The sequence below is a fragment of the Symphodus melops genome (genome assembly GCF_947650265.1).
Source record: "Symphodus melops genome assembly, chromosome: 14".
In the NCBI taxonomy this organism is placed as follows: Eukaryota; Metazoa; Chordata; class Actinopteri; order Labriformes; family Labridae; genus Symphodus; species Symphodus melops.
In genome coordinates this window covers 10,224,348-10,248,247 of record NC_136704.1, presented here as the reverse complement: position 1 = coordinate 10,248,247, position 23,900 = coordinate 10,224,348, and the positions used below count along the sequence as shown (strand labels likewise).

General features: G+C 38.1%; 1 protein-coding gene across 1 annotated transcript; it reads right to left on the bottom strand.

The window, feature by feature from the left end:
* Positions 1-500: 500 nt before the first annotated feature.
* dtx3la (deltex E3 ubiquitin ligase 3L a) lies at positions 501-4,405 on the bottom strand (the record flags this gene model as incomplete). Its single annotated transcript, XM_079361821.1, has 5 exons — positions 4,334-4,405; positions 3,821-3,903; positions 3,592-3,743; positions 1,491-1,702; positions 501-570 (listed from the first exon to the last, which is right to left on the bottom strand). The coding sequence occupies exons 2-5, from the start codon at positions 3,900-3,902 to the stop codon at positions 501-503; spliced, it is 516 nt and encodes a 171-aa protein (XP_079217947.1). The 5' UTR covers position 3,903; positions 4,334-4,405.
* Between the last annotated feature and the right edge of the window lie 19,495 nt (positions 4,406-23,900).

Here is a 23,900-nt window from a genome sequence, read left to right as displayed (position 1 = left end):
AAAAAGGATGTACTTGTGGAAGAAAAAAACAAAGGACACTGTAAGCGTTTTTCACTATTCACTACTCACTGTTCAAGTTGAGTCACAGTTTAAGATTTTCTATCCTGATAATCAATTAGGCCCACCTGCTTAAAAAAACCCAAAATAAAACAGTTGTGTGGAGAAACTTCAAGTTTTCAGTAAAACATTTCATAAGAAACATATCATACCTGGCAATGAATATTATGTGCCTGAGCCTTTTATGCCTTCGTGAGCGACAAGACAATCGACTGAGAAATCACAGAGTGGGGAATGACATGAACAATGAATTCAATTGTATACAACTGAGGATTTTATAAAATAACGTTTATTATTTTGGTAGCAACATTAGAATGATATTTTTGAACAAGAACATTGTGTTGATGACACCAGAAAAGGTTACAATTGATACATTATATGATAAATACATTTGAAGCAAGAAGAATAGAAGTTATGTGGAAATGATGTTTGAAATGAGTCTGTTATTCAACGCCTTTTTCTTTTAGTATCTGTCTCACATTCTTCAGGTAGTCAGAGTCCGGGTAACCATCCCTGAAAGAACACAAAGAAAGAAAAGTCAAAAAACATTAAATGCAACGATATTTCAGAATGGTCCTTGGATTAGTGTGGTGCAAGAGCACAACTTCAAATTGGTATCTCTATTTACAATGAAAGAGAAAAAAAAGTGTCCACATATGAAAACATACACTAAAAGAAATGGTTTTGATTTGACACCACTTCGACTTCCTTTGTATGTTGTCCTCATTTATTTATTTACAGATGCCGTGGCTGCTTTGAAATAGTTTGTGTTGTGTTTATTGTCTCTTCAATTAAGATTGATTTTAAATGATGTTTGATGATTTTACATGACTTTATTACATAGTTGGTCTTTATCCACTCTTTCTCTTAATGTATTGAATTTGAGCCTGACCGATTAATCAGCCAGCTGATAATATCATCAGATATTAGCTTATTCAGTAACGATCTGCCTTTTGTTTTTATCTCTGATACATGCCAATATTACTAGATTTATTCACCAGTAAATAGCATTTAATTTGAGTATTATTGTACTCTCAGAGTGTGTTACATGGATAACAACAAGCATTGTTACACTCTCAGAGTGCCAAGCAGTAATGCATGTACTTGCACAGTCGCTGCCCAGTTGAGAGATGTGTCTTCATTAGTATATTATGAGGATTTGATGGATCAACACAATAATTTGTGTATCTATATCTATCTTTATCTAAAGATAAAAAATATATCGAAGAAAGATATCGGCCAACATATCAGTATTACATTTTCTCTTTTGTTTTGTAGGTAATAACTTCCAACAGTACCATAGTAACATTTGTAGATTATTTTTTCTTCTACCTTCAGTCAACTGCCTGTATCTTACTGGATAATTCCTTTAATTTTATTGATGTAAAAGTGGAAGCCTCCAGCTGAAGACTATGGCTGTAATATATACTCACACTTTGCTCCCTCCATCTGGTTGTGTTTTTAGCGGAACTGAAGTTGTTGTGACCACGTCTTTTCCATCTTGGTTGGTAGCAACAGTAAATAGGAGCTGCTGGTTAAAGGCCTCGTCCAATAGGTTCCTCACCTTCCTTCCTTCACGGCTGTCTGGCAGGTAAGCACAGAGCCGCAGTCCTGCATAAGGCTGGCCAGGGTGTGGATGTTTATTCTGCAATAATCATTGGAACAAGTTATAATAGAATCACTGTTGTTCATAAATACATTTATTTGAGGGCCTTTAATGACTTTATTTAAGAGCGAGGACAGTGGCCAGAGTTGGAGTCAGAGAAATCAGAGCTGTACATGGGTGCATGAAGTAACTATAGGTAACAGCCACCCCGAGTAGAAACACTGTTACTTTGGTTTAAACATTGGAAATTCCTTCCAAATCATGTTTACTGGCATGGATTGCTCCTCTGTGACATATTGTGCTTTAGCCCTGGGTTTGATGGATTGAAAAGATCAGCAACTAAGCCAAAGACAATATGGTCTTCTTCTTACAGTACATATATTCTGGTTACTTTAAGCAATCTCAGATGCTTTCGCTCATCAGAAATTGATCAACTTCTGGAACGTTCTTTTATTTTTAGCAAGTGTCTAATTGTCCATTAGCACATGTGCAGACAGCCAAGGTCAGTCGAGGGACTACTCTACTTTGCCTTCAGTGCCTTGACCGGCACACCTGCAGCTTTAACATGTGTTCCTCAAGTTTCTAAAGCCCAAAGAGTCCCAGTCCTTACATCATATTTTGTTTCATACACTTCAGCTATTTGACAACCAAAGCCTCACTTTAATAACTTGACAATGAAACATGATCTTGATGTGATTAGATTCTAATCACTCATCAAACTGAGCTGGCTCCTTATGCTCCTTTTAATGACCATGACAATATTCTTATTTTAAGTCTCAACCCAGATCATTTAAGCGTTATTACTTACACTCTTCCTGCTAGCTACAAAAAAAGCTGTAGTAAACCTCTACTGCGGAATCTTTGACCCACATAATTTACAATAATTAATAAGTGGCTAGATATAAGAGACTACACAACATCTTAGGCCTAGACAAGAGCGATACATTAATTCATGAAATGTTACGATTTACAAGCCTTTGAAATGTCTGTGTAATAATAATAATAATAATTTACACTTTATTAATCCCACGAGGGGAAATTCGTTTTTTTTTTTTTTTTTTAGGTTGTCAGTCTCCAGCTCTTTGTAATTCAAAGGTTGATCCAAAGGGAAATGGACTTGATTTAATGTCCTGAGGACATTTCACCTCTTCCTCGAAAAGTTTCTTCATTTTTAAACTGGTTTAAGACAGGAAACATATATAAGTGTCTATGGATCATTTGTATGCTAATAATCAAGGTGGTCAAATGAATCTGAGGACCTTTATTTCAGCTGGAGTCTTTGACACTCTCTGTCTTCCATGAGTCGTTATCACAATATGCTAGACTTGGTATCTCAATTAAATCTTTTCTCGCAGAAAACACAGGGTTTGAAATCTGTACTGCTTCAGTTACTGGAGAAAGGCAGCTCCCATCCTTCTGTAGCTCTACTAACCAGACAAACCTGATGATCAGCTTCTTATCAGGAAAGTTGAGTGCTCAAAAAAAAAAAAACATATTACCCAATTCTGAGCTCTCTCACCTTATTTCAGGCAAAGTATACTCCAACATTTCTTCCCTTTGTGTGAAAATGGTTTTCACAGTTGTAGAGACTGAATTTAGGACGATTGATTAATACAAAAAATCTCCTGCACACAAGAAGGACCCTTAAAAGAGGAGTTTCAGCCTAGCAGTTGTCCATCTTTTAATGGACTTTTCATACCAAATTAATTTTTTCTGTCTCATTCACAGAAACTTGTTATGCACATAATCGTTTTTACAATGCTAACATTTGTATCTGTTATTGTGTGTAATTGGGGGGTGTTTTCTTTTAAATTCCAGATAATCTGCATGCACCTTAGTCACAAGCTAAGCAATTTCATATTGGTAATATGAGTTTAAAGGGCCCTTCATGCTTGTAGTTTAATTTTACATAGATATCTAATTCTTACTGTTTGTATTCCATCTGGGAATATGTAGTTGATCTGCACGGTGTTGTCATTAGGAAACCCTGGCAGGTCTCTGTGGAGGATCACCCAGGTCATCTGGCCGTCTGGCTGGCTGCCGTGCCCTGTTCTGTACATCCCATTCACATCTTCATTAGCTGCACAGACAGCAGGCCAGTGTGAGTCAAAAGAAGATTATCAAGTAAAACTTCAGTTGAAATAATGTGTAAAGGACCTTGTTGAAAAAGTGATGGAGGACCCTGTCCGTTCAGATAGCGGTTACAGTGGAGCTTATCACTGCTCTGGTTGGAGCCCATTCTTCATAGGAGCGCACAGAAAAACAAAGGATTGAAATAAGATTGAAAAGGGCATTACCAAAAAATGCAACACAATCACCCACATTTTAAACAATTGTACTACCAAGACTTTATTTGCATCAGTGTCAATCAGTGTTTCACCCCTAAAGTCTTAGACTGTTAAAGTGTGGTCATTAATTATTTCAGAAAGGCAGATAAAGAACAGAGTCCTGGCGAAACGGTGTATGTCTCATACAATATAATTACAGGTAAATGTAACTGTTTAAATTTGCAGCAGATCATTCAGCATGTCTACTTCTAAAATAACAAGTGTGCTATGTCACAGCATTACAGGATTACCCGATGTGAAACAGGCTGAAGAATTTGTAAAAAATCTTTGTTATTAAAGTAAAGCTGACAACAGCTTTTAACAGCTCTTCTCTCCACCCTACCTTTGTTAAGTTCTTCACTTCTTCTGGCCCTCTTCTGTACTGGCCTGGAGTTCAGATGTTTGTTCATCTCACGATAACATGAGAACAAAACAGACATGGCTTACAACAAGAGCGAGAGATGTGGGTGTGTCAAGTTGCTGCACTTTCGTGCTGAGTGATCTGTTTAACTGGTGTAACAGCTTTGTCAGGTACTCTGATGTGTGTGTGTGTGGGGAGGGGGGGTGTAGGTGTGTGTATGAGAGACAGACAGAGAGAGAGAGAGAGAGAGAGAGAGAGAGAGAGAGAGAGAGAGAGAGAGAGAGACAGACACAGCATTGCTTAAAAAAATACACTTGCTGGTTTGTGGCATGGTGCATTATTTACATATGGGATGTTTCACATCTCTTTTTTATTAATATTACATTTTGTGTTATTATAATGAGAGATTAAATCAATGATTTTTCACTCTGTCACAAACAGACACTCTCTAATCACATGTTCAGTAAATCCCCTCCCAAACTCTTCTCCATGGAGAAGTGGGACGATGTGTATTGTAAAGAACTTTGTGAGTTTTAGGTCTACATAAATGACCATGCCAGAATGTTTTCCATGTGGTTTATAGTGGAAGGTGCCAAGCTGCTCATCAGTTGGCAACATTTTGGCTCCATTAGATCAGCCAAATTTAACAATGTTTTGACCTGTGATGAAGACATATGCATGAATTTAACTGAAAGTAAGACCAATAATTAACAGTTAATAAATTAACAGACGTGTGTCCAGTTGACTAATCTGCATAATTCCCGATATAATACATTAATGTTATATCTGTGAGCATTATGTGCCTCTGGCTGAGCGGTATGGAGAACAGATCATTCCTTTATTCAAATGTAGCAAATAAAAAATGGGGATAAGTGAAAACGGCTTTCACACGGGAGGAGTTGCCTCCCGTGTGAAAGCCGTTTTCACTTATCACCACCAGTGTTTCAGAATTATTTTTTTACTGTCATTATTTGTATATAAGGCAAGACATCACCAACAGTCTGTAAAACATCAACAAGTGCCTGCAATTTGGACTTCCTCCTTGGGTAGTGTGGACACTCACTATCTATGAGCTCCCAGTAACGACTGTAGAGAAGATGGAGCGAACCATGACGTCATATGTGAAGAAGTGGCTTGGCGTCTCACGCTGTATCACTAACATCAGCCTCTATGGCAAAGGTGTCCATGAACTGCCTATCACAAGCATCACCGAAGAGAACATTTGCTGTAAAGTAAGACTTCAGATGACTTTAAAGGACTCCAGAGAACAGCAACGCTGCTCCACCCCTGTTGAATGGACAGCTCTAAGCTTGACTGAGGGAAGAGGACGTCCCTTGCCTTGCATAGTCCCATGAGCTGCACCATTTAAAACTGGGCAATTATCATGATTGGGAATGGGCCACAAGCTTACAGTAGGTTCGATCACCGTGTACCTGGCCACCTTTGAAAACATGTGAAGCCGACCAACAGCTCAAGTAGAGAAAGCGACGCGGCTACATGAAAAAAAATAACTTCTTCAACAACAAGCCGTAGATTTAGATTGTTTCAGATTACATAATTTACATATGCAAAGTCTCTCTGCAGAAACTCTGCAGAGTTTCTCCCCATCAGGGTGTCTGGTGTTAAAAGGCCGAAGCTATTTTACTAGTAAGGTTGATTGTTTCTTACCCTTTTGATGATTAGTATCTATATGAGTTGTTGTTTCTTACCCCTTTGATGATGTACTAAAATGGTTGTTTCTTCTCCTCTTGATAATTTGAGTCCCTGACTATTTCTAGTATAGGTAAGTATCGGATTGCATTACACATTAAGCACTTTTGGTCAGCTGAAGCTGTTGTAAATATGTATAATATAAACTTGATTTGACTTGACTTTGCATTGATGATTCGTCTTTCCCACGTCTCTCATGCCACTCTCAACGTCAAGGCAAACCTCATGTGTATACCACCCAGTGGCACAGAGTTTTCCATCATGTCAGGTGTTTTATGATTCTGTAAATATTTTATGTTTGTATATTTGAACTTCTTACACGTTAGAAGTTGATTTTTTTTAACTCTGTCCACTTTGCTCCTGACAATTGTAAAATTAAAAATACAATTTAGAAGTATTATTTAAGTTTAAAAATAGAACAAATACAGGATGATCAGAATGTTTTTTAAAAGAGTTTCTCAAGTTTTTACCAACTCACAGCTCTTACAACTTCCCCCGTGTAAAGGTAACATCTTTGGAAAGTGAAAGAAGACCTTTGTAATCACATCCACTCAGGCTTGAAGATAGAGTTTACGTTCACCTAATAGGATTAGTGTTGTGCGGATTTCTTTCAGTGAGAGCGTGAGCTTGACACTCTATCATGGTGAATGGCACAATTAGCTGCAGAGCTGCTGTCAGGTATTACTGGCATCTGCAGTGAGAAATTAGGCTAAACGACAAACTAAATGGACAGGAGGCATGTGCTCCCACACAGAACTCAATCACACATCCCCACCTTTCCTTGCCCTCGCTGTCTTCTTAAGGCCCCCCTTCCGCCCTTCCTGCCTCATTTTACCCACTTCACGTTTTCTTCTCCTCCGCCATACTTCCCTTCACCTCCCACTCAACCTTACTTGCCTCCTTCCCCCCCGATACTACCCAGCTATTATCTTCCATTTACACTCCCTTTGCTTCCACAGTTGTCCTCTTTTGGCCTGCCTAACCAACCAGTGTCCACCCCTCAGTTATTGGATAATTTGGCTTTCTCCCACGCGTCTTTGTACTAATTAAATGTGGTGTACACCGTCTGGAGAATGTCACAATTGATTTTTCTTCCTCCAAAGCATTGTGGAGCCATTTAATTTTGAGGAACTCACCCCGCCCATCCCCAGAACACACAACATGAACACATGACATTTCCTACAAGGAACTGCTACGCATTGACTCTGCATTTAAAGGCTTTAAACTTTATCCTATTGCAGCAATATTGTTGACCCTCTCCGTCTCCTATGACCATGCTCACAGTCACATCCAGCATGCTTGTATGTTAAGTTTTCACCTTTTACTTTGGTTTCTCCTTCAATTCCCTTCTCACCCCCCCAACTTGTGTTTCATTTTATCTCTCTCTGTTTATCTCTGGGAGTGACAATCTTCTGCTCTCTTCACCTACTTTACCTGTTTTTGGCCTGCTCACCAGTTTCTCACCAAGTCACTGGCCTGTAGTGCATATATTCTGTATTCTGGTTCCTCATTCATTCAACATTTGAATAAAAAGGGGACTTTGAAGGCCAGATTGTTATTGTTGTTATTTCCTCATGTGTAATCAGCCTCCTAACCTGTTTCTCTTCTCTGTCTCCAACCTGCCACCTTCAGTTCATAAGACACTGGATCATCCATTCAGCCACTCCACTGCCCATCTCTTATTCCTCCACCTAACCTCCAACTCAAAGTTATATAATTGTATACTTCATTAAACCAAATCAACTTATTTTAATAAAATGCAATTATCAATATCATATTGATTTTACCTTTATTTATTCTCGAGAAATCATTAAGGGCAAGCCCTCATTTACAATGATGTCGAGGGTACAATTAAAAAAACAAGAAATAAAAGAAAAAAACAGCAAAGACAAATACACCGAATATAAAGCCAGAATAATAAGCAGCAAAGCAGATAACTACAGTTAATAACATTTAAACTCACGAGCACAGTAATTTATGATCACGTTTTTAAATTGACCTATCCTGCCATTGTATTGAGTTTCATTATGTTTTGTATTGTATAAAGCCTGTTTACCAATGTTAGGGCCGGATTTGCTATATATTTGAATATAACAAAAGGAAAAAGTGGCTTATAAGAAAACCTCGGTATTAAACATGGTCCTCTGTGGCACTGGTGCGCAGTGTGTGTGCCACTCGTGCCATCGTTGCGCACCAGAAGCTGGTCAGCGCTGTGTCTGGTAACAGGTACTGAAGTTGGGGTATACAAGCATGGTGAGCCACCCATTCAAGCGTCCCACAGCGCAGCAGCAGGGGAGAGGGCTGTAGAGTGAAAGGCTCTGGAGAAGCGCTCCGGTGCACACCAGAGACATGCAACCCGAGAAAATGAAATGCCCAGTATTAAAATGTAATGTTGGCGAGAAGAGGGAAATAGGACGACATCAGTGTCAATGTTGAAATTCTTTAGAATAAGACGCTGTGGATGTTCAGTTATAGTTTAATCATGGCGTTTCTTTTAAACTATTATTGAAGCAAGATTATTTTTCTGTTGCTTAAACATGTTAACACGTCTTTTATTGTGCCTATGTCTCTTCCTAACTGCAGCTTGCAGTGCGTAACACTGGGCTCTTGGATTAGCACGTTCTTTTCAAAGGTGTTAAATTCAGACACCGTCACAACCACCACAAATTTTGCCTGGCTTGGAAAATCACATTGCATGTACGAACTTAACTTCTTTACATTTTCTCCTCCCAGTATTTTGCACGCTGAGGCAGAAATGCCTCGTTTTGCATATTCATTAAGGCAAACGTACTTTTTGGACAATACAAGTTATTTTGCTCATATGAAAGACGCAATCCTCACTGCACGCTGTTAGTAAATCAGATTTTTTGCTGGTGGTATCAAGTTTGCACACGTTTTAATACACGCAAACCTTTAGTAAATCAGGCCCTTAGTGTTAACTCGTGGAACCCTTAGCATTAGCCAGTCACTTGACCCAGTCAGATACTGATTATCAGCCCAGATTAAAAGGGAAGTGATGTATGCTGACAGATTAACCGTAAGAAAAGATAGATAAATACAAAAAAAGCGTCCAACTGGTTTAGAGAGATGTCAGTACCAACACACTTTTGTTCAGCCTCATAACCCTGAACACTGTGTGCTCGCTGTAGTGTATTGCTAATGATGGATTTATGTTGGGTCTTTGTTTATGATATAAGAATGAGTAGGGCTGGTGGATATGACGAAAAATGTTATCACAATAAGAAATCTTTATATCAGTCGATATCAATAATTATTGTAGTGAATGTTAAATCATTACTTATTTCAAATTGAGGCGGGTTTTCCTCAATGGAAGTAAAATAAACCAGAGTGTGAATTGTGGTTTGATTATTCTTTATTGTCAGAACATGACCAACTATAGTTTAACAGAGGAATATTTTACAATCATAAGCACAGCACACAGTATACTGGAAAACAATGAGAAAAGTTTTGTCCTAATTGTGTTTTTGACCTAACAATGAGTAAGGTCTTTAACCTGTTCTTTTGTAAAGTGTGCTTCACAACAGAACTAGAGAAAACATTTGTTGATTAATTGGTTCTTTAACACATTGAGATTGATTACGAGGGAAGGTTTTCTCTTTTTTAACAGAACTATCAAATTATTTTTAAGAGTTGCACAGGAATGAGTCCTAAGACCTGGAAGTGGGTTAGCATTTTAGCGCCATGGGTTCCTAACTCCAAAAGTCTGAGGGGATTTTGAATGGGTTTGTGGTTAGATGCCTAAAACAAGTTCTGTGGTCAACACAAGTTTAAGAGATGTTGACATTTTATTAGACGAATTAATCCAATCAATCAATCCAATCCACTTTATTTGTATAGCACATTTAAACAACAAACATGTCTCCAAAGTGCTGTACATATGATAATAAAAACAATTAAACTACGTTAGCTAAGACCCCCACTTGTGAATTTTAAAGTTTCTATGCAACTTAAAACGGCGGTTGCTAACAAGTAGCGAAATGAAACTGCAGTGGTTGTCAGCAGATTAAACTTCATCTCACCAGGAACTCACTCATGTATCAGCCTAACAGTTTCTAGTCGTGTTTTTCAGTGCTCTTGCAAATGTTAGGTTAATAAACAATTCATCAATCTATGGTCTTGCTAGCTTGTCCGCTGATTAAATCAACCAACCGTGGTGTAGTTCGCTTGGAGCATAACGTTAGCTTTTTACTTCTCTTGGCTGCATTAACGCTTCAAACTTCATATAAATGGTGTTCATCTGTAAAAATTATCCTGCTGAACAAAACAGCTATGCATCAGAAATGTGTGTTTGACACATAGCTTATTTTCTGCAATGATCCAAAATCCAATGCAAAAATCCCATAGGCGAATTCTTATTTGAATCCATGGCGAAGCTACTTCCAGGTTAGCCTATAAAAATATGTCATTGCTATTCCAGTCTATACATTATAGTATTTTGATTCTTTTTTATGATATATCATAACTCAGTTCCAAAAAAATCTTCTTCAGGACATTCCCTTTATTTATCTTGTCTCAAGCAGATAATGTAGAAACTAGATGGTATGTCTTCAGTTTGAAGGGTCATCAATCAATCAATTTTTATTTGTATTGTATAGCACCAATTTATAACAAATGTTATCTCAAAACACTTTTAAAAAGCAGGTAAAAGACTTTAAGACTTTAGGACTATAAGGTCCAAACTAATGTTGTGCATAGAAAATGATGTAGAATGACACCTTTGATTTGTGCTGGTGGGGGAAAACAAGTGAGAGAAAATAGCAAGAGACCGTGATCAAGAGAAAGAACCATGACAAATGTGCTTTTGCTATCAGTTGTCTGCTAAGCGAGATGAGACTTTTACACCCTGACAACAAACAGAGATATCAGTGATATTAAAACAGACAAAGCCATTTTAACCTACTTGGCACAATTTGCCTGGAGTTAATAGTCAGTTGTGAGAGATTTGATCAGCAGTGAGCCGAGTGGATTACATCCAGTTCAAACGGTCCCAGTAGCTGTCTCTTCTCATTACATCAGTACCACTGCTGGCTAAATCAGAAAGAGGAAAAACTGCTGCCAAAGGATGGAATTGTAAAAGTGTATGTGTGAGTGTGTGCATAAGAGAGTGTGTATGTGCTACAACAACAAAAAAAGTGGTTTTGTTGGAGGGTGCAATATGTTTGTCAGAATCTATTGTTGTTTTTTTGCAAAGAGAAAATACAACAGCAAATACTGCAGTGATTTTGTACTTTGAAGGTGACTTTTGCTTATAAGTCCCTCATTAAATACCTTTAAATTAGACAGAGAAATTGAGATTCACCTATTCCCATTCAGCGTTTAAGTTGTGTGGTGCCTCATTTTTGCCATATCGGATAAAACACACATTATTATTAGCAAACATGATGCATTGCAAAGTAGACTGGTGACATTAAAAAATTAGTGAGTGAAGAGTGAAGAACAAAGTAGTATGCATGTACCCTTCAAAAATGTACAATGTTAGTTGTTAAATTACTCACTAAGGGTTTCTTCAGCACTGAGAATTGTAAGTGCCTGAATCAGGGGGACCGAAGATTGTAAGCTTCTTGTTGCTCCCTTTTTCATGGTTTCTTTGGTACAAACACCTTTCGAAAACAATACACACAGAGTTGGGCCTATTGTTAGCAGGACATCATCCATCAAAACGAAGTCACTACAGTATGTAGACCACCAACACAAAAACTTTGAACCAGTCCCTTTTTTAAATTAGTCCAAGCTTCAGAAAGGCTTCTCTGTCATGTGTGCCATGATTGGACACTTTTTTTGGATTCGACAATAGTTTATTTTTTTATTTTTATAAAAACTTATTTTTTATACATTCTATATATTGACTTCTTACTTTTTCCTAACTTTACTGTGGCCACACGATTAGCCTGTCATCCAAGTAGGCCTGTGCTAAAAGTAAACTTTACAGAGATAATCTTACTCCTTTTTTCCCTGGTCTTTTTCTATGCATGTTTCTTTCCATGAGAAACTACATAAGAGCTTGTTCATCAGAGACCCTGCAGTAACTCACAGTCATCTTACCAACTGAATGCAACTTTTAACTTGCTGCTGAACCAATTTCTATGGATGAGAGCTGAGGCTGAGTTTCATGAGACTAAATGTTGAAGGATTATTACAAGAAGGAATTGGCGAGCAAGCCGACTAAACCAGAAGTATTTGACTGAATGTAATGAAACACACCAGAAGTCCCTCTCTCTTTAATGGGGTAGTAGTACAAATTGTATTCCACTGGTTTGCTTTCTTAGTTGGAAAAGACAAGGAGTATAAGTATTTCTTAATATATATACTCAGCACAGTGTGTTGTGCAAGTGTTGGCTGACTTTTTCTATTGCAGCCCAAGAAGACAACATCCTGTTCTGCAGCCTCATTTATAGACAAAGTATAACAAGGTATTTTAGAATGAACAAAAGATCAGATTTGGGGTTTAAGTATTATTTCAGCCTTGGGATATCTCGACCAAGTATTCATGGTAACTTTGTTTTTCAGCTGTTAGGGTTTCCATTGTTTCAGCCAGATGCAAAAAAGTCCCTTAATGGTGAGATATTACTTACTTATATCACTTAGAATATGAGAGCTGCACGATAGTCAAGGGCAACATTTTGCACCCATATAAGAAGGTGCTACACCAAAATGTTCATATCACTATTACATCACTTTCATATCGCACATTATATCACTACTGTTACTAAGGAGGCAGAAAGATGTTGACTGGTTGTTATCTTCTCATTAAATTGGAATTACAGATTTCATCCATAGCTCAAATATGCTGATTACTGTGATGTTAACTACAAATGTATTATTGTTACAATGACACCAAAGACCAATTATTATAATGCATGTCCCAATAGATAATCCTGTGGATGTCTTATGCACATGTAGTTGCAGTTGGACTCATTTTAAACAGGATGGTAACAATTAACACTCTGCCATTAAAATGTGATCTGAAGCCATTGAAGTAAAAGGTAGCTCAGTTCAGTAAAATATATAGTAACTGACAATATAGTTTGTTCATCTATCACTAATGGCCGCATTTCAATTAAAATGGACATCAATAACGATCTGCGCAGAGTCTAACTGACTAAAGTTCGAATGGGGATGGGTTAGATGGGAGAGGTTGGCTGGAAAGGAAAAGAGAAAGTTAAAATAAGAGGAAGTTCACAACATAATTGGACTGCCTGGATTAGAGGAGAGAGTCAGGCAGGATTTGGGACACATGATAATTATCCCATCTGAGATCCCATCTGTGACCCCCCCTGTCCCCAGCCTGTTTTCTTAACCCTCCCCAGCCCTCTCAGCTTAAGCAGGATTGTCTTTCGCTGCTCCAAAGTATCTGAGGTCACTAAAAACAAGCCAGGCTTTTGTGTCACAACAACAAAGGATTTCAAATGAAGAAGCAGATACCTTTTAACTCCCAATGTGAGGAGCCAGCACTTGTTTTGCAGTTTCACACTTTCAAGAAAGCTTGACTTTCGTGTTTTCAGTGGACTTGCTTATCCTGTGTACATTAAAAAAAACACACCTTGTTAACCTAGCAGTTTTTGTTTTCATTGGAAAACAGACTGCACAATCTTTCATTCTTATTTACACACAGACAATGTTTTTACTGTGCATCATTTCTTAATAAGACACTATTTTGTGTAAACAAATGAAAATATGTTTTTCATTTGTTTTTATGCTGCAGAAAATGTGTTTTCCCCCAAATGTTAGTTAAAATTGGTACCTCTTGTATCATATCATAATTCCACAGAGTTTGTTTGTTGTGTCTAATGACTTTAATATTACTGAAGGAGGAATAAGCGATTAACTGTATTGTTTACAGGTTTTGCTTAGTTCTTGTTCTAATTTCTCCAAAAGTTAGATATTCCATCAAAGTCTTGTGAACGAATAGGGGAGAAGATAGAAACGAGGTAAATGGGTTGACTGCTCTACAGCTGTGTTTTATCTGCCAAATACTGTAAACGGGCAATATTATTGCAATCATTGGACAACCAATAATTGCAATGGCTATCCTTCCATGGCGGCTGGTGCATCTTTCTGCAGGGTGGGTCCAATTTCTCACAGCTAGGCCAGGACATATAACTTTGTTAGTGTGTTGCCAATTGGAAAATGCGAAGCATTCTCACATTTTACCAGTCCAGACGATTGCCATTAACCTTTTGAGGTCCCTTACCCACTCTTCATTGATGTTATGGATTTGAACTAGGAGCATGGGTCACAGTTTTCCCAGTTGCTTCTTGACAGTGTGCACTAAACAGAACAAAGTGTCACAATAACAGATGCGTCTCTGATAATAATAGCACTCACAGAAAAGAAAGACATTGATTTTAAATCCGCTCTAACCCAGATGTGGATGGCCTAAATCGTTTTGCTCCTGAGTAATGACACATATAGGTCCTAGATCTATGTCACATTTGTATCATCAACATCAATTTCATACTACTAAAGAAGGTAACATACTGAAATCATGTACTTGCGATCTGCTGTATATTAACTGCCCTAGTTCAACATTCTTCCCCATTCAGAAGCAAGTTTGTGACTGGTAGAGCTGGATCATAATTCATGACATGTTCATGAGATGCAGCAGTTTGTATAAACTCATCTCACAAGAGATACATCCCTACAGCTCAGAAGACATGGGTGCTAACCATCCAGGCAGATTGTTCATAGTTTTAGTCTGTTTTAATTCTTGGCTAAGTGATAAGAAGAGGCACTAAAATTGTCTTTCCATGTTGCAGTTGTTTATTTTGCTGTCAAACCAGAGCAAGGAGGCTGCTTTCTGGGACATATAAACTGATATCCAGGCTAGTGGAATCTGCCTAGGTAGATATTCAAGACTTCAAGGCTATTCAAGTTTGAAAAAAACTTTCTGATACCGATGCAATATCTCTGATACTGTTTTTCTATTTCTTTTGAGATTCATTAGGTGAATATTGTAGCTGTAGAAGTTTGATTAGAGGGTTTAAAGCAAGATCAACTGTCTCACTGGGAGAGCTGGAAGTGGGGGACCGAGTTTGCAAAAGGCAGTAAGAGAGATGTCAGATGAAGAAGTAAAAAAACAGTCAGTGGATTTGGATGAGGATGAATTATCCCAGTTATTAAAGTTAGGTCTTATCTCTTCCTTAATGAAAATGGGGTATGGGGATGAAGAGCAACAGCCTGATGTGGTGGGGTGCATGCTCCGATCAGGGAACCTCACCTTGGCTCTAATCACCTTTCAATTTTCTCAGATCTCTTTTATAATGTTGACACCAGGAGTAGTTTCATTTTGGGAAGGTCATAGCTACGTTGTCACTACCTGAAGCTTGCATGTACAGAGCCTGGGGCTTGTTGAGGTGCTATGCTGTCTTGGCTTTCACAGTCATGTGATGTTATTATAAAGAAGGTCTGTGTCATGGTATGGTGGGAAATGAGAGCTAGCCTGGAGGGGAATGGCTCTGGGACGATGGAGCTTACCATCCAGTCTTCCCAAGGTGTTGTCGAAATAATTGGATGAAACACCGGTAAAAGGAGGTTCCCACTTGATGGCACCTGTAATGTCATGGCTCATGCCACCCATCGGCCTACTTGGATAGATGGGCTTGGGGGCCATATGGTAGGGTAGGCTGTATAGGCATTGTCACTAACTGTGTCTTGTACAGAGCCTGGGTCTGTTGTAGGAGTTAAGGCTGTTTGGGTGGCAGTGGAAAACAAGAGCCATAAGGTTATGTAAGTTACCAGTAGGGAATTATTATTGAGATAAGACGTCTTTTCACTAAGAGCTACACCTTTTATTACATCACAAGTATCTTGTGTTATGTTTTTTTTTGTTTTGTTTTTTAAAAAGTAAATGTAGTGTACACTTAGATGGTTATTATGGGAGTTTTTTTTTCTTAAGATTAAATGTCTGCAGCAATGTGTAACTCACAACCAACAACTTCAAAAATAATGAACTCTCTTTAAAGTGATTCTTTAGTCTGAGTCAGGAGATATTCTATATTTTCCTTTTTTTGCACAAATCTGTTGTGCAATTTAAGGGTTATTTTCCAAGGACCTATGAAAGAGCCTCTTTTTTCTTTGAATAAGATCAATCTGATCAATCTATGGATTAAGATGAGTCAGCATATTTGCTTCCCTACAATGCTGATGTTGCCTATTATGCAGATTTTGGTCCAAAGAAAAACATTTCTGTGTGACAAATCACATGTTCACAGTATAATCCCATTGTGAGTATAATTTGTGGGTTTCAGGATTAAAAAGGAAAACAAGCCTCTGTTGCACTCACTCACACAGCGTAGCTTTTGAGAATTTGGGTGATTTCAGCATTTAAAATTGCATTTGTCACTGAATTTCTTTTCCAGCTCATGTTAAAATGGGAGACTATTATGCAAACAACGTGAAATAATAAGTCTAAGGAAAGTCAACGGGGGAAGGAAAGGCTAAGGATTCCCTAAAGACGATTGTTAACCTCCCTTTTACAAATGTTTTTTTTTTTCCCACTGTCCTGTGGAAGAGCGGAGACAGAACAGTGAGCCTCTCTAATTACTACTGTAGGGACTGGATTTTTCCAATTAAGTGATCAGAATTCTTTTCTTTTGAAAATATTTCCAGTATGGGTCCAGGGTTGTTTTTTTTTTTAACAGATTATCTCTTTATCAACCCTTTTGGTGGTGGAAGAGATGTAACCTGCTTGATCGAAAAACTATCCCACATGCTGCTTGGAAACCCCCCGATTGATTTTCTATTTTGATTTACTGATGGTCATCAGGTGTCGCCAGTGCCATGTTTTTAGGCACTGCAATATATTAACTGGATAATATCTACTAGTGGATTGACTTGACAAGTCAATTAACCCTATCCCCCATCCTGACATAACAATCAGGATCAGCTTTAATTGCCAGGTATTGTTAAATAATTCCTATAGGCCTATATAGACCTAGGCATAGAAGTGCAGTTGGATCTACCGGCAGTTGGACGAAGCAAAACCACAGCGGAGATGAGACGCCGCGCACATGGATCCTGTGGAAAACAGTTAAACAATCCAAGTTGTTCGTATTGCATCTTCTATGTTTATGTGTTATGTTATTTGTTATTTGTGAGGAGTCTTATTCATGTAGGATTGTGTACTGTGTGAAAGGCATTGTCTGAATCTGAGCAAACACCTCAGCAGATGAATTTATGAGCACGTTTATCAGCCCTTATAGTGTGTGAAGGACATAGAGCTGGAACAGCTGGTCTACACAGTTCGAATGACAGCAGGCAGGAGTCACGATGCCACCTCATTATTATAAACAACCAAACCTTCATCAGGTGTAATAACTGATAGATCAAAGGATTCCTGCCCCTGAATATAATATTATATTTTAACATCTTTAGGCCTAATCAGTGGTTGTACAGTATGTTCACTAAACACACACTTAACTTGCACCTTGTTTCTGCAACACTGGGTTTGCTTACACACAAGTGGGAGAAAGAGAAAAAGAAAGAAAACAGAACTTTCATGATAATGATAGTGACAGAAACAGACAGAGGGGTCGAACCAGGTGAGTCTGTGAGTAAGAGAGAAAGAGAGTGTTAGGTGATCTGTGTCTCTCTAGAAAGACAGTCTCGATAATGCTGTATATCACAGAGTGCAGTGTGCTCTATTCATATGCGGGTTTTTTTCACATTGTGAGTGCAACTTCCAATTTGAAGTTTTTCTGAGTGCAATGAAACTCTTAGAAAATTGGTTCATGGCGAGGTACATTTACAAACAGCTAATGTGATGCTGATAAGAAATAAACTCTCGTCCTGAAACCCAGCGACGACAGTTACAAGTCAAAGGGAAACTAAACCTGAGAAAAAAAATGATTTGTACTTAATTATGGCTTCTCTTAATCCTCTTGAAACATAATAGCAGACCAGTAGGAAGGATGTGACTATGAATCAATATGGCTGCAGAACCATAACAGAGTGAATGTCTTTTTGAAGTCAGTGTTACATCGTAGTTTCAAATGAAATGCTGTGCTCAGCTGCTATTCAATGAATCAATCAATGAATCATTATTTGTATAGCGCTAATTCATAACAAGGGTTATCTTGAGACACTTTACAAAAAAAGCATACGGAAAAATATGCAATATACTCCTTGTTGTATTCCTCGTGTTCCTGTTGTCCAAACTTCCTTGCTGCTGAGGTGGGGTCGGAGCAGGACGTGCATGAAGGAGGACGACACAGTCCGACGGTAGTAGCTGGGCGTCTGGGTCGTCGGGTGGTAGTGTCAGATCACCTCACTGAGGGTTAATATGACTATTATGTCCAGTCATATGAAAGACACAATGTCAACAATATAACAAGGTGGTAAAGTCATGTCTGAACATATTGCCAATTGTGTGCAATTTATGTTATACGTGGTATATTAGAATAAATAATAGATACTCTAATTTAATTTGTTAGCTTTATGAGACATCTTGGCCAAATCCAGAAGGGAGAAGCTTTCCCTCCATAACAACAAATGAAGATGATGATGTAAAAAATGGCATCAGTGATGAAGGGCAGTGAAGGAGACTGCTAAAGCAATCTTCACACCTCTCATATTGCTCCAGATGGAGACTAGCCTGGCTGACAGCACAGGGGCCTGCTAAAGGTTAACATGTTATTGTACTGAAACTTCACCACACCACAATAAAATGAGAAACAAGAGTCTATGTAGGTATCAGCTCATTGGACTGGGTCTGTCTGTCTGTCTGTCTGTCTGTCTGTCTGTCTGTCTGTCTGTCTGTCTCAAACCCTAAACTATATCTAATCACATCTGACTGCACTCACTTGTGTTGTGCTGCTAACTGTCTCTTTAGTATCCCAGTGGAAACCTGAGGCTCTACACCTTGCATTAATATAAATGTATCCCTTAGCTACATAATGTATTTCTGATTCTGCTCCTACTAGTATGAACACCAGCTCTCTGTAATCAAGCATAATTTGTGTTTTAATTTTGTTATTCATAAGCAGTAAGATGAATAGATACAGTTCCCCATCTATGTCTACATGCCACCAGTTTAGCCTTAATAAGTCATCTTGAAGGTTGCAGTTAGGTACAGGCACTGGTGTGGTGCAGGATACGCAGGTATATGGAGTATACACACTTAACTTTCCGTCTGTAAAATGTATTCCCACTTCTACATCTCCTTTGATTCACAACATTGATTGACAACATTTAGTAGGATGCTGCAATTCCTACGATGGTGAAGGGATGACCCTCTCTTGTCTGTCTCTCATTGGCACATGCTAACTAAATATGCAAGATGAGTCTTATGTCACTGTTACTAACTGTTAGTGAGGCCATTTATCCTCCGCTGGATGGGACACTTGCAGTAAATAAATCATTAGGGGCAAAGTGAGTATACCCACTTCCTCTGGGTACAGGCTCTTTTTGATGTTGTTGGTACACTTATATTTCTTCCAGAACTAATAAATGGTTTTTTTTTTGTTATTATTTTTTTTAATAAACTCTTTACTTTTTAAGGCTGAAAGGGGAAATGCAAGCAGCAATCTCCGGGGTAGAAACATGAAGCCAATGCAACGTACCAAATCCTGTTGAGTGTCTGTTTTAGGATGGCTCCAGGAAACACCAGCAGTTACACATACACACAACAGCCAAAAAAGGCTGGATGGATAATGTGATTTTAACAGTGAACTGTACTGTCAGTTGGACATCTGGTGATATGGACAAGGTGTTTTAGTTGGTGTTCCTTATTTGATACACTTTGCCTTCGTGTGGAACCTGACCTTCAGAATTACAGAAGTCCAATGAACACGTTTAAAAAAAAAACATACACAAAGTTACTCTCATTCTTTTAATGGAAATGCTGCTGAGATAAAAGTACACAGATGACTGAGTTTTTTATAATATTGCACACACCACACATTGCATCTAACATTATGCCTTTCACACCAACAATCAATAATTATGATTGTATGGGGATAATGGGGTTGTTTAGTTGATTAATATAATAATTAAACATTTCCTCTGTGCTCGTTTTTACTCTGTACATGGATTAGGCAGAAAAAATAAGAACAGTCTGTATCACTACAATATTTACACATCCCAGTATCAGTGATCCATATTTTCTATCACCTAAATACACAACACTGTACATGGAGGAGAATTCTTCTCTACTTCTGCATAGTGCCTTCAGTGCACATTGCAATACTTAACACTGTAATAACAACTCCACATGTGTAGACAAAAAAACACATGTTAAACATTTATTAAGCCCAGTGATGATTATGTTAGCATCAGGAATGATGTTACCATAGCTCGAAAAGCTTTGTTACAGGCAACATCATCCTCGAATATATTGTTATATGTGACTGCTACAGAATAGTGTCAGAACTGAAGTCATGATGTCTTTCTGAATGCAACTTCACAGTCTAGATGAAAGAGTTTACAACTCGTTCCCATCTCATAAGTTATTGGACCTGGAAAATCTAACTGGATTTAGATGGGAGAAGGACAAGAAGGCATCAGGGCTGAGACAAAGCCTATCAAATAAACATATTCAAAGTTGCTATCAGGAGACATATTTCAGTTTAAGTTTCATGTAGACATAGAAGAACTACTACTCTTTTGGAAATGGTAAGTAAGGCTGAGATCTTTTGGGACAAGTAAACAAATTCTTGATTTGTTTTTTTACCTCTGTGTTTCTCAGTGTCGTACAGTACTGTAACACCACATGGCACATGTGCCTGTGTACTTTAAAGATTAAACTTCTTTACCAACAAAACATCTGCTCAAAGATTGTCGGCCAACAACTCCAGAGACTCAATGCACCAGCCGAAATAACAAGGCTAGCGAACAGTATTGTTTCTGACCTAAATCACGCAGTGGACAGTAAATTTTATTTTATTTTATTTTGTTTGTATCGTTGTATATCGTCTTCAATTTGTACAGTAAGGAGCCTTCGTTATGTAAGAAAAATTTCGGACTTTGCCCAACAATATGGTTCTATCAATCAATCAATCTCAGTATGTAGTGTCCCTTTTGTAATAAGATCCACTGGCGCCCATTCATTGACAGCACACTGGGAGTGCTAGAAAACAAAAGTAGACTTGGCACGTAGAAGAACCCAAGATCTGCAATGCAAACTGTTTGGTAGATTTGAATTTGTTGGCATTGTTATGTGTATTGTCCTAAGTGTCTCCTTGAATTAATTTGTAATTATTTAATAATGTCATCTTGGTTTAATATCCAGTCATGACACAATTCAAGGACAAGTTGGGAAGTAGTTGCACTATGATACCTTTTGGGATCATGGGGCTTTTTCAAAGTCTATCTTAATTCTGGGACCAACACGTTTAATTTTTCATTACTCTTTAATTAATTTATGAAGAGTCCATACTGAACAGTAAGGAGAGCTGAATAACTTTAATGGCACAAATATTTGAATTTTTCTCAGCAATCATTTTCTTTGTTTCTTAGTTCTTTGCTAAGTATCTTTGAGTAATCAGGGTCCAGGGTCAGGGACTGTTAAGTGTAGATAATCACTTACACTAGCTGCATTGAAAAAGGAAACAAACCACAACTCTATAGTTCTTATTTACATTTCACTTGTGCTAAATTGACCCCGGCCTGTCTATTTAAAAAAAATACTAGATTAATTATGCAAGAAGGTGAGTGTCGTGCATTTGCTGAATAATAATTATTGAGCTGGAGAAACACAGGTATGCACACTCATTTACTAAGTGCATGCTAAGAAATAGCCGTAGAGTATTTTCAAAGGTAGGGAATGGGCATTAGGACTAAAATATTTCGATGACTAGAAGAGCTCACTGGTTGATTAATACACAGGTTGTATCAGTTTTACATACTCAAACATTAAAATGGCAGAAGTAAACTCAAGTAATTATGGAACAAATAAGTTGGTTCTATACCTCAGTTTTTCCGTTACAATCAGATATCAAAGTTAAATATTATAATTATTATTATTATAATATTAAATTATTAATTTTAGGGGATTCTTCGCAAAAGGGAGAGTACACAATAGATGGCTGTTACCAGCCCCTTTTTTGTTCAGTACTTCTGAGTTATGGACTCCAGGAATGCCTCACACATGGATTAGGTTCACCATTACATGTTAAATGTTCTGGACAGTGTTAGGTAGTGATGGGAAATACGATGGTTTTTAGTGAGTAAGATCATTTGGCTCAGCTGACTAAGAAGACTCTCCCAAACGGCTCTTCATTCGACCACTTATCTTTTTATAATTCAGCCAGATTTAGCACTGTTTCAACTTTTGATTTGTATGTGTGCTTGTACACGTCAATTCATCAATACATCCATTGTATTGAGGTAGTCAAAAGTAAAAACTACATTTTCTAATATCAATAAATTGTTGTAGCAAAACATTTTACAGATCCTTGTAACTCTGGAACAACCCAATGACAGACAGAAGAAGGTACACTAGCTGTCTTTTTTCTTCCACCTGAACTGCTGGATGCACAGGTCTCATGGGTCTGTGAAGGCTGTTTGTGGATTCAGTTAATGCAGAATAACGCAGCATCGAGGTTCTGCAGAAGCAGCACAAACTTGATGGCTGGGTAGATTTTTATCCAGCATTTTTTGGAAGCCTTTCTGTGTTGCCCTTTCCTGTAAATCAGTATGTAGCTACATAGTACTACTAAACATCTGAACTCATTGAGGAAACTTAAGCCAATCGCTTTACAGCCAGTTCCAGCAGTAGTTGTCTGAGGTTAAAGATGGTTGTCCCGAAATCCTTCCTTTTTATCATTTCCTTAAAGGCCACCCAGCAGTCATTAAAAAATCCTCGGGGGTTAAAGGGATACTTCACCCATTTGCATTAAGCTTTGTATCATTAGAAACATGGTAGTAGTGTTGAATCACAAATCCAGCCCTCATTTTGCCCTGAGACGAGAAAAATATGTTTTTCTTCTTTTTAAACTTGCAGGGAAGAACTTTAAGTATAGTTTCTCATGTTTTCATCCACTGGAGCTACAGAAATATAGTATTACCTTGGGTGTCGGTTTCCTCTGCTGCCGTATCCACCCGCAGCCAATGTAAACAATGCATCGCGTCCAATTGTCTAATTGGCAAGTGGTGAAAACTTACTTCTTGTCCTTGTTCGGATTAAACAACTCGGTTCAAAACAATAATTCACCATTTCAAAAGAAAAACAAAGTACGTTCAGAAGTCTTACTGGATCTGCAAACAAGTTAGCTTATAGCTTGTAGCCTGAAGGCTCACTCTGGTGTTCAGTGGGATCAGTGAGAGTGGCCTGCGGCGCTGTGCATTCTGGGAGTTGTAGTATTTGATTCAAATCAGCTTAAAATAGATTTTCTGCTTTTTCTCGGTCAAGAAGGCACTGAATAAAAAAAATATTTCACATTTCTACCACATATATGATCCAATTTCACTACAGATTCATGTTTCAATGGGTGAAGTATCGCTTTAATTATTTTTTCAGTCAAATATTTCCCTCTTTAAAGGTCTCATATTTTTTCTGGTTTAGTATGCACTTTAGTGTTTTTTCCAGGTGTACGGCTTCTCCTACGTCCTCCTGTTCGCAGTAGCGATAGCCACATGAAAAGCTTGATCCCTAGCTTATGAATGATAAAATGTGTGGAGTGACATCACAATCCCAATATGGTAAAAGGGGCGGGGACATATCCAAGAACTAAGCCAAGTAACTGACAAATTACGAGAGAGCATGTGCCAGATCGAACTTGGCACATGTGGGGATGCTTTTTTTGTTTGTTTTTTTCTTGCCATGGGGGATTCTGAGTGTTAGAAACACAGGCAGATGAGAGACACTGCATGGAGCGGCCTA